Source organism: Pipistrellus kuhlii, unplaced genomic scaffold, assembly GCF_014108245.1.
Source record: "Pipistrellus kuhlii isolate mPipKuh1 unplaced genomic scaffold, mPipKuh1.p scaffold_m20_p_113, whole genome shotgun sequence".
Lineage (NCBI taxonomy): Eukaryota > Metazoa > Chordata > Mammalia > Chiroptera > Vespertilionidae > Pipistrellus > Pipistrellus kuhlii.
Genome location: NW_023425420.1, coordinates 209,478 through 224,810, shown reverse-complemented (window position 1 = coordinate 224,810; position 15,333 = coordinate 209,478). Strand labels below are relative to the sequence as shown.

The following is a 15,333-nucleotide window of genomic DNA, read 5'->3' as shown; positions in this document are numbered from 1 at the left end:
GGTGGACATATTTTGAATATTAATTTATTTTTAAAGATGCAAGATAGGACTTTGTGCAGTGTATTTTTGTAAATGCTTTTCCAAATGTCTGGTAGTGCTCCTGTTGCTGCCAACAAACTAAGATGCTATTGAAATGTTTAAATAAAGAGTTTTTAATTTTTAAGAGTGCATGTGATACTTCAAATGAATAATAAACAGCATATTTCTTTCTCCAGTCTGCTTTGTTTATGCCGGGGCAGCTGTGGGTGGGACGACTAGGTTTGCGTGTTCTCCCACGTCTCTGTCGTAACCACCTCGCGCTCACCCAGCTTGGCCAGCCCCGTGGCGGCAGGGCACCCTGGGGTCGGGACTCTCCGGGAATAGGAATTGCAGGGGCTGCGTAACGAGGAGAGAATTGGGAAAGGAGATGCATCTCGGAGGAATGCTTCCCTCCCGGGTCTTTGGTTACTGACGGGCTTGGCGAGCCGCTTTCCAGACTAACCCCATCGGATTCCTTAGTCAAGTACAGGGCGGGGCCGCACTACGGATCGTGCTGTCTCCCACCCTGTGCGGACTGAATGCCCGTGTTGCGTGTAGGGCTCTGGGCCTAGGCAATGGCCAGGCGCTGCGGGTCTGCAGGCCTGGGAGGCAGAGCTGCAAAGGCTCCGCTCCACCCCACCTTTAAAAAAGTTCGTTGATTTGGGGGGTAGGGTGAGAAACATCCATGATGAGAATCATTGATCAGCGGCCTCCTGCACGCGCCGCCACTGGCGATGGAGCCCGCAAGGCCGGCATGTGCGCCGAGGGGGAATGAACCCGGACCTCGGGGCTCATCGCTCCACGCTCAGCCGCCGAGCCACAGCGCCCGGTCCACCACGTTTCTATTCTGGCGGCAGGTGTGCCCGCCTAACGCACACCCGCTCCCCTCCTCCCGCGCAGGCGCTCCGCTCCGCTCTGCACCCGCTCCCTCCAAACACCCGGCATGTGCTGCGCGCTCAGGCCAGTGGGTTGCGGTGGCAGTGTGACCTTGGGGGCAGGGACGGGCGTGGGCTCACGACACGCACCATCCACAGTCGGTGGCCGTCCGGAGCAGTCGGGCGAGGGGCGCGGAGCTGGGGCGCAAGGCAGGAGGAGGCTGCCCTCAAAGGCCCAGTCCCGGCCGATCTGAGCCTGGTCTGCACCGCCCAGTGCCCGCCCGCTGCGCCGAGTGTGGCCTTGAGACCTGCCGCCGCCACCGAAGCGGCTAAAACCCTTTCTTCTCAAGCCGTTTACACACGCCCACGACCGTTGAGCCAGCGGCTGCCCGCGGGGATTACGCGGCCGCCATTGTGACGTCAGCGCGCGTCGCAGTCACGTGATCTCCAGGGCTCCGCCTCCGCTCGCGTCACGTGCTCGCCCCGGCGGAGCCCGCGGTCACGTGGCCGCCCGTCGGCGCGCCCGCCCCCGACCGCGCGGCTCCTCGCGGCCACCGTAGAGGACGTCGGGCGGCCGCCGGGACGGAAGCCGAGAGGCGCTGCCGACCAAGCCTGCGACAGCGTCAGCCCTGCGCGGAGCGCCGGCCCGATGGCGGCGACGGCGGCGATGGCCGAGCAGGAGGGCGCCCGCAACGGCGCTCGCAACCGCGGCGGCGTCCAGCGCGTGGAGGGCAAGCTGCGCGCCAGCGTGGAGAAGGGCGAGTACTACGAGGCGCACCAGATGTACCGGACCCTCTTCTTCAGGTAGCCGCCGTCCGCCGGCCCCGCCCCCGCCGCCCATTGGCCCGCGCCGCTGCCTGTCGCCGCGGGTCCGGGCGGGCGGCGGGCGAGGGCGAGGCCCGGGGCTCCCGCCGGCTCCCCCTTCGCTCCCCTGGCCCAGCCCCGGCCGGCCCCACCCGGGCGCCGTTGGCGCGGAGCCCCTTCGCGAGGTCGCACGGCCCTCCGCCCTCGGAACGCAGCCATCGCCGGTGTCGGGCCCGTGCTCGCCGCGCTGTCGGGTCGGGGCCGGGCCGCCGTGCCTGCCTCCTCCCGGGGCTGCGGCACCTGCGCTGCCCACGTGCGGCCGTGCGCCGGGCCCGGGAGCCCGGGCGGCGGGGCGGCTCGGTGCGGGGGCCGTGGTGGAGGGTGGGCGGACGGAGCAGACGCCGCCTCCGCGTGGCTCAGGGCCCGGGCTGCGCGGCTGCCCCGTCACGGCGCGTGTCAGGGCGCGTGGGCCTGACCGACACACGGACTGAACGTGCAGGCGACGCTTCCGGGACTCGGGCGCTGCGGGCGGGAGACAATGGCCGCTCGGAGGCCAGCGGAGGGGGAGAGCCTTCCTCCCCGCCGCCGGGCCTGTCCTGCGGGGCGGCGGGCGGGCGGGGGAAGCTGTTTCTCCGATGCCGGCGCCGTGGGTGCCGGGCCGCGTGGAGGTCCCGCCGCGCGTTCCTGTCGCAGTAAAAGGCCGCGGGCTGTGGGCGCTGGTCGTGCGCGGGGTTTGCACCGGCGATTCCTCAGCAGACCCGGGCCTTCCCGACACCGGCGGGCGGTCCCCTCCGGAGCCGCCCGGCCGCGGTTGCCGTTGGAGGGACGAGCGGGGCCTCCCGGTGGCCAGGCCCCGGGCCCTGGGTCCATCCCCCTGGCCTGGGGTGGGGAGGTGCCCGCAGGCTCTGCCGCCCCGCCTCCACCTGGGCCGCCGCCTCTCTGCTCTGAGCCTGGCCCGTGACGCAGGCAGCGCCCTGGGAGCCGAGCCCTGGCTTCCTGGTGGTCACCCCAGGCTCCTGCCCCCCGCACAGCTCCGCTCAGGCCGCCTTCTGGTTTGGAACCCCCACGGCGTGTAGCTCCCGGAGCAGTCGGATTCTTATACTAACGTTTAGTGCCTTCCTGCAAGTAAACGTATCCGTTATTTAAGTTATTACATTTAAATATTCATGGAACGTGCCAGCAGGTGAGCTGCATGCACACACACACGCCCCAGGAGCGATGCTGAGAGTGCCCATGGCCTCCAGCTTCTCTCTGGTCCACCCGCTCCGGCCCGAGGCCGGTGTGTATTTTCTGACCGTAAATTCACTCCCCACGGTCCACAACTGTGGGCGGTGACCACCGTGCGGATGGACCCATCTGGCTGCCCACACCCGCTGGGTGAGACATCACGTCATGACGTCGTAACGGGCTGACACGGTGCCCCCAGTGTGAGGAGCAGAGAGCAGGAAGGGGCAGCCGGCAGGTGGGCGTCCGCGGGGCTGTGTCCACAGGAGTGGGCCTGGGCGTGGCCGCTGGTTCCTGGAGGATGAGCCTCAGCCCCAGCAGGGAAGCAGCAGGGTCCCCCGGCGGGCGCGTTGGGAGTCTGTAAGTCACTCCCGTGGACAGGAAAGGACCTGTGGCCACGTCCCCCGTCACCCAGTCCAGGGCCTCCACTGGGGCCTGAATTCGGGTCTCCTTCCCCCCAGCTTTCTGATTGCCTGGATGGTTGGTTGTGGCCTGTAACCTGTTTGCCTCAAACCAAATGAAGAAGTTTTTAAAAGAAAGCCTTAAAAACGCATTCTCAGAGGAAATAATGAACAACATAAACTGATGAACAAAAACAGACCCAGAGAAAGAGAAGCAGCGATCAGACTTTCAAACCTCAGAGGGAAAGTAAGGGAGGGTGGGGGTAAGGGGAAGAGATCAACCAAAGGACTTGTGTGCATGCCTATGGGCCTAGCCAGTGGCTATGGACTACAGGGGGGCGGGGGCATATTTAGGGAGGGTTTGGGATGGGAATGGCGGGATAAGGACAATTATGTGAGACCATAATCAATAAAATAATTAAAAAAAAACAACAACGCATTCTCTGCTGCTGGTGGGTCACCTGAGCTTCCCCGCCGAGCGGCTGAGGCTGGCGGCCGAGCCTCGGTTCCGGTGCGTTCTGCGAGGTGGGGGACCCCAGGGGGCGGGCGTCAGCTGAGACTATGTGTGTCTGTCGTCATTTGACACAGTGATGCTTTTAATTGATTTTTTTCAGAGAGGAAGGGAGAGGGGGAGAGAGACAAACATCCATGCTGAGAGAGAATCATGGATCGGCAGCCTCCTGCACGCCCCCCAGTGGGGGATCAAGCCCACAACCCCAGCACACGCCCTGACAGGAATCAAACCCAGGACTCTTCCTTCCACAGGCTGGCGCTCTGCACAGAGCCAAACTGGCCAGGCCATAGTGATTGTTAAAATTAAATTTATTGGTGCCCTAACCGGTTTGGCTCAGTGGATTGAGTTTCGGCCTACGGACTCAAGGGTCCCAGGTTCGATTCTGGTCAAGGGCATGTACCTTGGTTGCAGGCACGTCCTCAGTAGGGGGTGTGCAGGAGGCAGCTGATTGATGTTTCTTTCTCATAGATGTTTCAAACTCTATCCCTCTTCCTTCCTCTCTGTAATAAAAATCAATAAAATATATATTTTTTAAATTAAATTTATTGGGAACAGTGGTTACAACGAAAATCCAGGTGCACACCATTGTAATGTGATGTCGGCGAGCGCTACAGTGAGCTCTCCCCCGAGGCCGGTCTCCTCCACCCAGTTCACCCCACACCCTCCTGGGCAGCAGCCCCTTCCTTCCGTGTCTGTGACTTTGTTTCCGTTTTGTTCCCTTTGCTTTTAGGTTCCACGTGTGAGTGAAACCACGTGGTGTGTGTCTTCCTGTCTGAACTAAGTCACTCAGTATAACAGCTCTGTCCCATCCAGCCATCCATGTTGTCACCGGGGTGAGATGTCACTCGTTGTTACTTCTGAGAAATACTCCATGGTGTGGCCAAAACCGGTCTGGCTCAGTGGTTAGAGCGCCGGCCTGGGGACTGAAGGGTCCCAGGTTCGATTCTGGTCAAGAGCATGTACCTTGGTTGCAGGTACATCCCCAGTAGAGGGTGTGCAGGAGGCAGCTGATCAATGTTTCTCTCTCATTGATGTTTCTAACTATCTCTTCCTCTACATAAAAAAATCAATAAAACATTTTTTAAAAATACTCGATGGTGTGTATGCATCACAGCTTCTTGTTAATTTCTTACTGATTTTAGAGAGAAACATGGATTGTGGTTCTAGTTACTTATGCATTATTGGTTGACTCTGCGTGTCCTGACCAGGGATTGAACCCCAACATTGCTGTACCGGACGGCAATCCGGCGTGAGCCGCGGCCAGGCCAGTGCCCATCGCCGGCACGCGGGCTGCTTCCCGGCCTGGCGTTGCCGGTGATGCTGGCGGACATGGGTGTGTGAGTGTCCTTTTGAGCTGATGTTTCCGTGTTCCTTGGGTAAACACCCAGCAGAGGGACTGCCCGGTCACGTGGTCGCTGTTTGTAGTTCTGAGGAAACGTCACGCTGCTCCCCGCCGGCTGCACAGCGGCGCCCCCAGCGTGGCAGGCGCCCGTTCTCACGCCCGCCCGGGGCTGGTTCTGTCTGAGGACAGCCTTTCCGACAGGTGGCGCCGGCGCCGTGGGGGGCGTTTGCCTGTTCCTGATCAGCCATGCTGGACGCCTTTCCATGTGCTTCTGGACGGAGGTGTGGGCCTTCGTCCGGCGGGCGAGGTTTCCCAGGAAAGCCTCCGCGGTGGGTGCTGCTGCGTGTCCCGTTCGGAGAAGTTGGTCGTGATGGATTGCCTTTCTCCGGATAAGACGTCCATCTTTGTCTCCTGACGTTTGTTCTGTCTGACGTAAGCGTGGCGCCACCTGCTTCCCTCCGGATCCGAGAGCCGGGGTGCCAGAGTCCCCCTTGTCGGAGTCCGCAGTCTCTGAGCTGGGGGCTGGGCTCTGGCCGGCGGCTGCTCGGAGCCGGAGCCGGAGCCGGAGCCGTCCGGGCCCAGTGCTGGGTGACCACGGCAGCCCGTCCGCTGTTCCTCCGGTTCTGTCGCCGGTGGGGGGGTGGGGGCTTGCTCTGACGTTAGCCCATGTCTCTATTTCCATGTTTGGCGCCTCCGCTCTGGGTATGTGTCTCAGATAAAGCCGTCCTTGTTCTGTCTCCGTCTGCCCACAGGCTCACAGACACACACACACACACACACACACACCCAGGTATTCCTGTCACCTCCATGCTGTTCTCGGAGACTGAATGGAGCGGCTGTAGTTTTTTAAACTGCGAGAGGACTCGTACTGGGACAATCTGAACGGCAGGAAAAGCAATTCCTAAACGAAATGGGCTTGGGAACAAGTCAGAGCCACGGAAGGGCCCAGGGAGCCGGGAACCAGGAAGCCGAGGGGCCTGGGGCAGGTGGGGAGGCAGGGCCGGCTCGGAGGGAACGCCAGCTGTGGCCACTTTAAAGCCCTTTCCCTTTTGTGCTTAATTAGGTGCTGAACCCCATCTACGCGTTTGAAGGTAGAGGCTAGGAGCACCCTGTCCATCTTGTCCACCTCCTCCTGCGGCTGCGGTGCCTTCTGCGGGCCCGGCTGGTGCTCCTGTGCTGAGCGCTCCCTCCTCCCTCCTCCCTCCTCCCCCCTCCCTCCTCCCCGCCGAGCGCACCCTCCTCCCTCTGCTGCTCTCGCCAGGACCCTGGGGCCTGGGTTTCCTCTGGTGACGGCCCTCCGGCCGCCGGGAGGACTCGGTTTTGTCCCTAACTCGTGAGGTTTTTAGTGTCTTGTCACTTCCGGCTTTGAATGTCTCCGGAATGTCTCCGTCTGCCCACCGGTGTCCCCACTGTCCCAGGTTCTCTTTCCCTTTTGGATGATGGAGCACTCCCTCTCCATGGAGTCTTGTCTGTCTGTCTGCCCCGTCGCCCTGGGCGGCTTCTGGGGACCTCCGCTCCATGTCTGTCTGTCCTCTCACAGAGTCCGTCCCGGCTCAGGTGCTCACAGCAGCTGGTGCTGTGCTGAGTCGCGGGGGTCTTGCCGCTTCGAGGCGGCTGTGCATTCTCTGCGTGACTGACCTGCTGTCTGGAGATGCTGTTTCCGGTGCTGCCGGTGGTGGACACCGGTCTTCACCGAGGCGCCGTGGGCAACCACAGGTGGCTGAGGCCGGTAGATGGCGCTGTACACCAGGTGTGGTTGTACCTGTGCCTCCGGGCAGGGGGTCCCTGTGGTCATGGGAGCCGGGCCGCTCCGCCCTCCCCGTCCCAGGAGGGTCTCCTGCCTTCGGGGGCTTCTCTTCGTCGTCTGGTTTCTGAGATGCTGGGCCCAGTGGTCTCAGGAGGAACCGGGACCGGCTCATGTGCTGTCTGTCCCATGGGGTGGACGCTGTGGCCCTGGGGTCCATGCAGGTGGAGCTGTGGCTGTGTGTGTGTGTGTGTGTGAGATTGAGGGCACACCTCTGTCAGCAGTGCTGAGTGTGTGTGTGTGTGTGTGTGAGATGAGGGCACACCTCTGTCAGCAGTGCTGAGGTGTGTGTGTGTGTGTGTGTGTGTGTGTGAGATGAGGGCACACCTCTGTCAGCAGTGCTGAGGTGTGTGTGTGTGTGTGTGAGATGAGGGCACACCTCTGTCAGCAGTGCTGAGGTGTGTGTGTGTGTGTGTGTGTGTGTGTGTGTGTGAGATGAGGGCACACCTCTGTCAGCAGTCTGAGGCAGAGACGGGCCGGGGAGTCCCCCGCCGAGCGGCCGGCCGGCTGCTGGAGGAGGGGTGTGCTGTGGGCCTGTTACAGACAGACCGTCTCTGGGGACGAGGACAGCCCGCCATCGCCCCGGGGAGGAGCCGCGGCCTGGCCTCTGCCCGGGGTTTGCCCGCGGTGGGCTCCTGGCCGGGCTCTCCCGCGGCCCCTGAGGCCCAGACGCAGGTGCCCCCGCGCCCACCGCTTCCCGCGCTTCCCAGGCTGCGCTGCTCTCTGGGCGCCGTGCGGTCGGCCCGTCGTCCAGCCGCTGCCTCCAGGCCCTGCCCTTTGACCCCGTTCGGAGGGGTGGCGGTGCCTCCTGGGAGGAAGCGCAGCCCGGAGGGCGTGGTCCCCTCCTGTGCCGCCCTGGCCTTGGGTTCTGCCCTGATGCGTGGGGGACCACCAGCCTCTCATCCCTCCGACCCCCCGGCCCGAGTCCCTGCTGACGTCGCCCCAGTCCCGCGGCCGCAGGCCGGCCTGCCGTCCCCGTCGCTGACCACAGGGCTCCGTGCGGCCGGCAGGGCAGGGCGCCAGGCCCCGGGTGGTGGGCCCTCAGGACCCCGCACCAGTGTGTGCCCGCTCCGCCATCGACCCCCTCCTGGCTCTGCTCCTGCAGGTACATGTCGCAGAGCAAGCACGCCGAGGCCCGCGAGCTCATGTGCTCCGGGGCGCTGCTCTTCTTCAGCCACGGCCAGGTGAGCACCACGGGGTCTCCCCCCGGGCGGGCGGGGCGGGCGGGGCGCCCGGGTGTGGGCTGTCTTCTCGACACAGCTTTCTCCCTGACCACCTGGTTCTTGTCCATCTCCACGTTTTGTAGCAAAACAGCGCTGCGGATTTGTCCATGCTGGTCTTGGAGTCGCTGGAGAAGGCGGAGGTGGAGGTGGCCGACGAGCTGCTGGGTGAGGCTCCTTTCACCCGTGCGCATTCTGGGCGGAGTCTCACATCACAGCCCCACACGCACCCCACACGGAGGCGGCCTCTGCCCCCAGCTGTGCTCCACCCGCCGGGCGGCTCCTCTGGGCGTGGGAGGGCCCAGCCGGGGGAGAAAGGGGGCCCCAGAAGGGAAGTGGAGGTGGTGTCTGAACTCGGGGCGCTGTAGGAAGCTGAGTCCGGTGCCCCCCTGAACAGGGCTCTCTCTCTGTTCCCAGAAAATCTGGCTAAACTGTTTAGTCTGATGGACCCCAACTCTCCGGAGCGCGTGGCCTTCGTGTCCAGGGCCCTGAAGTGGTCCAGCGGGGGCTCCGGGCGGCTGGGCCACCCCCGGCTGCACCAGCTGCTGGCCCTCACCCTGTGGCGAGGTAGGTCTGGGCACCTGGCTGGGAAGGGGCTTCTGGTTGTCGCTGAGCTCCACCATGGCCAGCGGGGACCGGTTCCCTGTCGCTGAGCTGAGCCGCCCACACAGGCCGCCAGCTGAGGCGGGGCCTATCGCCTGGCGGGGCCGGCCCAGCTGAGGCTGGGGCGGGGCCTATCGCCTGGTGGACTGGCCCGGCTGAGGCTGAGGCGGGGGCGGGGGCTGTCGCCTGGTGGACCGCCCCGGCTGAGGCTGAGGCGGGGGCGGGGGCTGTCGCCTGGTGGACCGCCCCGGCTGAGGCTGAGGCGGGGGCGGGGGCTATCGCCTGGCGGACCGCCCCGGCTGAGGCTGAGGCTGAGGGGGGGCTATCGCCTGGTGGACCGCCCCGGCTGAGGCTGAGGCGGGGGCGGGGGCTGTCGCCTGGTGGACCGCCCCGGCTGAGGCTGAGGGGGGGCTATCGCCTGGTGGACCGCCCCGGCTGAGGCTGAGGCTGAGGGGGGGCTATCGCCTGGTGGACCGCCCCGGCTGAGGCTGAGGCGGGGGCGGGGGCTATCGCCTGGCGGACCGCCCCGGCTGAGGCTGAGGCTGAGGGGGGGCTATCGCCTGGTGGACCGCCCCGGCTGAGGCTGAGGCTGAGGGGGGGCTATCGCCTGGCAGGGCCGGCCCGGCTGAGGCTGAGGCGGGGGCGGGGGCTATCGCCTGGCGGGGTCGCCCTGTCCCGGCTGAGGCTGAGGCTGAGGCTGAGGCGGGGGCGGGGCCTATCGCCTGGCAGGGCCAGCCCGGCTGAGGCTGGGGCTGAGGCTGAGGCGGGGGCTATCGCCTGGCGGGGCCGGCCCGGCTGAGGCTGACGCTGAGGGGGGGGCTATCCCCTGGCGGACCGCCCCGGCTGAGGCTGGGGCTGGGGCTATCGCCTGGCGGGGCCGGCCCGGCTGAGGCTGAGGCTGGGGCGGGGGCTATCGCCTGGCGGGGCCGGCCCGGCTGAGGCTGGGGCTGAGGCGGGGGCTATTGCCTGGCAGGGCCGCCCCGCTGAGGCTGGGGCGGGATTGTCCCTGCCAGGCCCTGTAGGGCCGCCCCCACCACGGCCTCCGCGGGGACGCTCCTGCCACGTGGGCTGCTCTCACCGCCCGCCCCTGCTCAGCGTCCAGTCGTGTCCTGGCTCCGTCTGCTCGGCGCAGGGAGAGGCGGCGGGCCGCGCCCGCTCAGGGCGGCTCCTCACGGTCCGAGGGCCGCGCCCGCCTGCTGAGGCGTGTGCTCAGTGCCTCCCGCCTCCCGCCCTCACGCCCCCTGTACGTGGGGACGCGTGCGCTCCTGTCCTCACGGCCGCCCGGAGGGCGTGCGGGGCAGCCTGTGCGGTGAAGCCAGGCCCTCCAGGTCCCGGCCGAGGCGGCGGCTCTGCCCTCCGGCAGCTGCCGGAGCCGGCCTGCGGGCGAGTGCGCGATGGACAGCGGCGGCCGGACCGCAGAGAGGCAGCCACGGGCCCTCCCCCCGCCTCACGTCCTGTGAGCGCCTTTGCCTGCACCCGGGCCGGTCCTATCCCTGGGCCTCGGCCTGATGTCCGCCCCCGGGTCCTCACTCACAGCCTGTCTGTCTCCACCCACAAGCCTCTGCCCGGAGCCCTGTCCGGTCTCGCTGCCGCAGTGCCGGGATCCCTCCCGGCGGCCAGTCCTGCCCTCTCCCCGGGAGAGTGGGCGTGCGCAGGGTCCGGTGGAGCCACTCAGCCAGACCTGTGCCGCCAGCGGCGTTCACTTGTCACCGGCTCCTCCCTGTGTCGGGGGGCTGCCCCCGCCTCGCCCCTGTGGCTGCGAAGCAGCGGGCACGGACTGAGGGCATGTGTGTATCGTAGTGACGGCTTGAAACCAGGACACAGGCCTCGTGTGCCCTGCCTGGGCTCAGAGTCCAGCAGGGCCCTCCCGCAGGCCCCACGGCTGTCACAGGGCTGGGCGGAGGGTCCCGGCAGAGCCTGGCTGGCAGCAGGTGCCGTCGCTGCACAGGCCAGGCCAGGCCAGGACTGGGGCGGAGCCCCCTGCTGGCGGGAGGGGGCGCAGGGGCCCCTGACTCGCGCGGATGCTCCGGCTGCCCTCCACTGGCGCCGCAGTGACAGCCGCTCCCTTTGCAGAGCAGAACTACTGCGAGTCCCGCTACCACTTCCTGCACTCGGCCGACGGGGAGGGCTGCGCCAACATGCTGGTGGAGTACTCCACGTCGCGTGGCTTCCACAGCGAGGTGGACATGTTCGTGGCCCAGGCTGTCCTGCAGTAGGTGTCCCGCAGCTCAGCCCTGCCCCCACGGGCCCCGCACAGAGGGGGGTGCCCCTCTGGAATCATGTGACATCCCACTGGGCCCTGCACGGACCCCGCCCCTCCCAGCTCTCAGGGGCGTTGCAGCCGGGCTTCTGTGACATTTCAGTTCAGCAGTGAGAGGAGGAGGTCTGTGTGTTTTATACCAACACTGGAAGCCCAGCGCACAAAATCGCACGGCCCCGCCCACCACATGCGCCTGGCTCTGCTCACGGCCCGCCCACCGGCCCGCCCACCGTGCCCTCTTTGGTCACCCAGGGCTTTGGGTTTTTAGGGTCCAGGAGGTTCTTACGTTCCCGCCGGCTTGTTTGGTTCTGTCTTGCCCCTCCCCCGTTATCTGTGCCTTTGACAAGCGGTGTCGGGGTGGGGTGAGCAGTCTAAGCCACGTCTGGAGCTGTGGTGTGGGCTGCGTTCAGAGGGTTGCTCAGAGGCTGTGGGGCCTCTCCGGACGCATCTGCGTCAGCATTTCCCTCTGAGGACACTCCGTCAGGCCCTGCCTGGTTTCTTTCCTTCCGTTTACCTTGGAGGAGTGGGCCTCACTGCGGGGACAGAGGTGCGGGGTCCCCTCGGCCACACGGGGCAGGCACCCCCCTCGGCCTTTTCCCAGCCTGAGCCCGTCCCTCCTGACGGGAGCATTTCCCGTGGGACCCGTGGACTTCCTCCCACAGACGCCTGCCGTGGGGCCGGGCGCCGGGGCGGTGCCGTGTGACTGAAGGTCCTGCTCGCACGTCAGGCCCGACCCGGCTGGCAGTGCCAGGCCCCCCTCCGCTCACTGTCCGGCTGGTGGTTCAGCAGACACCTGGGGGGTGGGCCTGGCTCTGCATAGAGGGTCTGAGCCCCTTCTCGGGAGCCCCCTTTGTGCCTAAAAACGTGACCCTGGGCCGGTGGCCCAGTGCCGCAGGCGTGCGGGCAAACTCATCCCGCCCTGTCCTCCCACGCGTCTCCGCCTCAGCCGGAGGCGGGAAGCCCGCTTGCTCCCGCAGGGCCCGGCGGGGCGGGCGTGCGTGTCCCCCGCGGGGCCTGGCCCCCCGTGACGCGTGTGCTCGCCAGGTTCCTCTGCCTGAAGAACAAGAGCAGCGCGTCCGTGGTGTTCACGACGTACACACAGAGGCACCCGTCCATCGAGGACGGCCCTCCCTTCGTGCAGCCGCTGCTCAACTTCCTCTGGTTCCTGCTGCTGGCCCTGGACGGGTGAGGGCGTGGGCGTGGGCGTGGGCGTGTGTCTGTGTGTGGGTGTGGGGTGAGTGAAGGTGAGTGTGGGGAGTATGCATGGATGTGTGAGGTCTGCAGGAGCATGTGGGTGTGTAGGTGTGTGAGTGCATAGATGTGAGCATGTGCGGGAGTATGGGTGTGTGTAGGAGTGGGGTGTACATAGATGTGTGAGCGTGTGCAGGGGTCGGTGTGTGTGTATGTGGGAGTGAAGGTGTGTGTGCGAATGGAGGGTGTGGGTGTAGGGCTGTGAGTGGGTGTTGGAGTCTGCGTGGGGTGTGGGGGGCATTTCTGTCCCCCTACCCACCCCTCCCCCGTGTCCGAAGACCACAGAGCTGTCCCTGCTGTCTCGTTTCAGAGGCAAACTGACCGTGTTCACGGTGCTGTGTGAGCAGTACCAGCCGTCCCTCCGGCGGGACCCCATGTACAACGAGGTGAGGCCGAGGAGCCTCCTGTGGAGGGCGGGGCGGGCCACGGCGCGGCCCTCACGCGTGTGCGGGGCGGGCCACGGCGCGGCCCTCACGCGTGTGCGGGGCGGGCCACGGCGCGGCCCTCACGCGTGTCTCGCTCTGTCAGTACCTCGACAGGATAGGACAGCTCTTCTTCGGGGTGCCGCCCAAGCAGACGTCTTCCTACGGAGGCTTGCTAGGTAAGGCCCGCGGGGCAGGGCCGTGGAGGGGGCCCCAGAGGGCCGGCTGCCCCCGTTCCTTCCCCCTAGGAGGCAGGTCTCTTCTCAGCTGTGTGTGGTGGTGATGGGCACATGGCGTGACTGCCGTTCTCACCGCCTCCGAGTGCCGTTCAAGGCCCGTGAGGACATTCACGTCTAGCCCCTGCGCCCGCTCCCCCTGCACCTGCGCCCGCTCCCTCTGCGCCCGCTCCCCCTCCGCCTGCCCCGCCCCAGCCCCTGCGCCCGCTCCCCCTCCCCCTCCGCCTGCCCAGCCCCAGCCCCTGCGCCCGCTTCCCCTGCGCCCGCTCCCCCTGCGCCCGCTCCCCCTCCGCCCGCTCCCCCTCCGCCTGCCCTGCCTCAGCCCCTGCGCCCCCTCCCCCTGCGCCCGCTCCCCCTCCGCCCGCTCCCCCTGCGCCCGCTCCCCCTGCGCCCGCTCCGGCACCGCGCTCAGGCCCTCGCTCAGCGTGTCCTGTCGGTGAGGTGCTGGTGGCAGCGCCCTTTCAGGCTAACAGTCCGTGGGCGTCACATGCACTATTTCTTGCGGGACATGGGCCGGCTCCCGCCATTGGCTCCGTGAACATGGGTGTGCCGTGTCTGAGGCCTCCTGTGCGTGGGCGCAGGCCCTGCCGGGAGCTGCCGGGCCCACGTTGGCTCCGTGTCCCTGGCAGCTGCTGCCCCACAGCGTTCCCCCAGGTGCGGGTGGGAGCCCGGGTGTGAGGGTCTCGAGGTGGCCGACCCGCACGTCCCTTTTCACGGGCTCCGTGGCCATTCGTGTGTCCGTGCAGCCACGTTACCTTTCAGGAGGGCGTGGGAGACGGGGGACGTGGGAGGCAGGGATCAGGGGGATGGGGCCTCAGACGAGCATTTGCTTCCAGGCAATCTTCTGAGCAGCCTCATGGGCTCCTCGGAGCAGGAGGGCGAGGACAGCCAGGACGACAGCAGCCCCATCGAGCTCGACTGACGCCCGCCTGCACGGAGAGGCGCCTGTCTGGCGGCGGGTTCGAGGGCCTGGCCGCGCTCCCAGGCCGCCGTGGTGGTGTGGCGGCCGGCGTGGCCTGGCTGAGGGCGCGGGCTGAGCGTGGCCTCGGGTGACCCACAATAAAGCACAGGCTTGCGCGCCAACCTCTCCGTCCTTTGTTGGGGTTCACTCTGGGTGCCGCGGGTCACAGGCCCGGGTCGGGGGTGCACCGGCCGCCATGTGGATGCCTGTGCCAAATCCTGAGCCGTGCCCGCACGACGGCATCGCAGACGGAGCTGCCGGACGCCGCCCGGGACGCACTATTTATTTCCTGTGACGACTCTTCCCGCAGCCTCTGTTCAACCAGGTGCCCGAGCCCGAGCAGCCCTCGCTCCACCAGAGGCCCCGGTGACGCCGGGACACTTTATTTTTTCACGATTAAAGCCAGAGTTGTAGATTATTACACAGCGATCATGCATGAAGGAGCGGACCAGACCCTTCTATTGGCTGTAAAATGGAACTTAAAGGGTGTGTTCATCGTTGAATTTAAGTAAATTCTTTCTACTGGGCTTGGCTGTGCTGTCCTTCCTGGGCTGGGCGGGCCGGGCCGCTCTGGCCGTGGGAACCTCTGCGCTCGGAGGTTCAGTCGCAGCTTCGTGAGCGGCTGGGGAGTCCTTGGCGCTGCTGGGCCTGAGGTTGGAGCCCCTCCCAGCTGCACAAGGGTTCTGGGAGGGGGGGGTGCATGATCAGAACTCACGACAACTCCCTAGTCTCGCCAGGTATGAAACCTTGAACTGCACCCAATGGGGTAGGTTTGGGCAGAGCAGAATGCAAGTCTGCGACTGCTCAGGGCTGATGCTGGACCCACAGTGCGCTGGGCAGCTGTGCACAACAGGCCACACACCCCTTGGGTTCTGCTCGCCTCTCCCTCCTCGGCCCCAGGGCCCCGAGTCCCAGGCTCACAGCTGTCTGTCCTGACCACGTGGCCTGGGCCGGCAGGGAAGGGGGCTGGGACGGTGCCGTCACCGGGGAGCACAGGTGTGCTCGTGTCCACCAGAGGCCCAGCCGGCGGCTCCGTCAGCACGGGGCTGAGGCCAGGCCGGCTGTTTGCACGGGGCCTGCATTTGACCACTCCGCCCACCACTGGGATGGCCCCGCCCACCAGCCCTGTGGGCAGGTCTCCGCCCTCCCCCAGACTCCTCGTCAGGTTGTTGGTCTCCTGGGGCGCACACACGCTCACAGACACTTGTGCCTCTGGCTTCAGGGCGGGTCTGGGTTGGTTGGAGGGGGCGGTTGCAGCTGGCCCTGCCTGGTGGGGCCTCAGGGTCTCCCTCAAACCAGACGGGTGACTTGCCGCTGGCTGCAGTCCGGACCCAGTGAGTGAGGTGGCTGGCAGGGCTGCGGGAGGGGGGAGTGGGCGGAGCCGCGGCCGGTTCTAAG

General features: G+C 66.3%; 2 protein-coding genes across 2 annotated transcripts in view; one reads left to right on the top strand and one right to left on the bottom strand.

Annotated features, from left to right (window-relative positions):
• Nucleotides 1-1,439: 1,439 nt before the first annotated feature.
• On the top strand, nucleotides 1,440-14,462 carry GET4 (guided entry of tail-anchored proteins factor 4). The gene is made up of 9 exons (XM_036432602.2): nucleotides 1,440-1,697; nucleotides 8,088-8,166; nucleotides 8,289-8,370; nucleotides 8,620-8,769; nucleotides 10,879-11,017; nucleotides 12,110-12,250; nucleotides 12,627-12,702; nucleotides 12,845-12,917; nucleotides 13,811-14,462. The coding sequence occupies exons 1-9, from the start codon at nucleotides 1,543-1,545 to the stop codon at nucleotides 13,894-13,896; spliced, it is 981 nt and encodes a 326-aa protein (XP_036288495.1). The 5' UTR covers nucleotides 1,440-1,542; the 3' UTR covers nucleotides 13,897-14,462.
• A 351-nt stretch (nucleotides 14,463-14,813) lies between these two features.
• ADAP1 (ArfGAP with dual PH domains 1) overlaps nucleotides 14,814-15,333 on the bottom strand; it is a 34,374-nt gene continuing 33,854 nt past the window's right edge. Inside the window, exon 12 of the mRNA XM_036432588.2 lies at nucleotides 14,814-14,839. The gene's annotated coding sequence lies outside the window, so the exon portion shown is untranslated. The remainder of the gene's footprint in view (nucleotides 14,840-15,333) is intronic.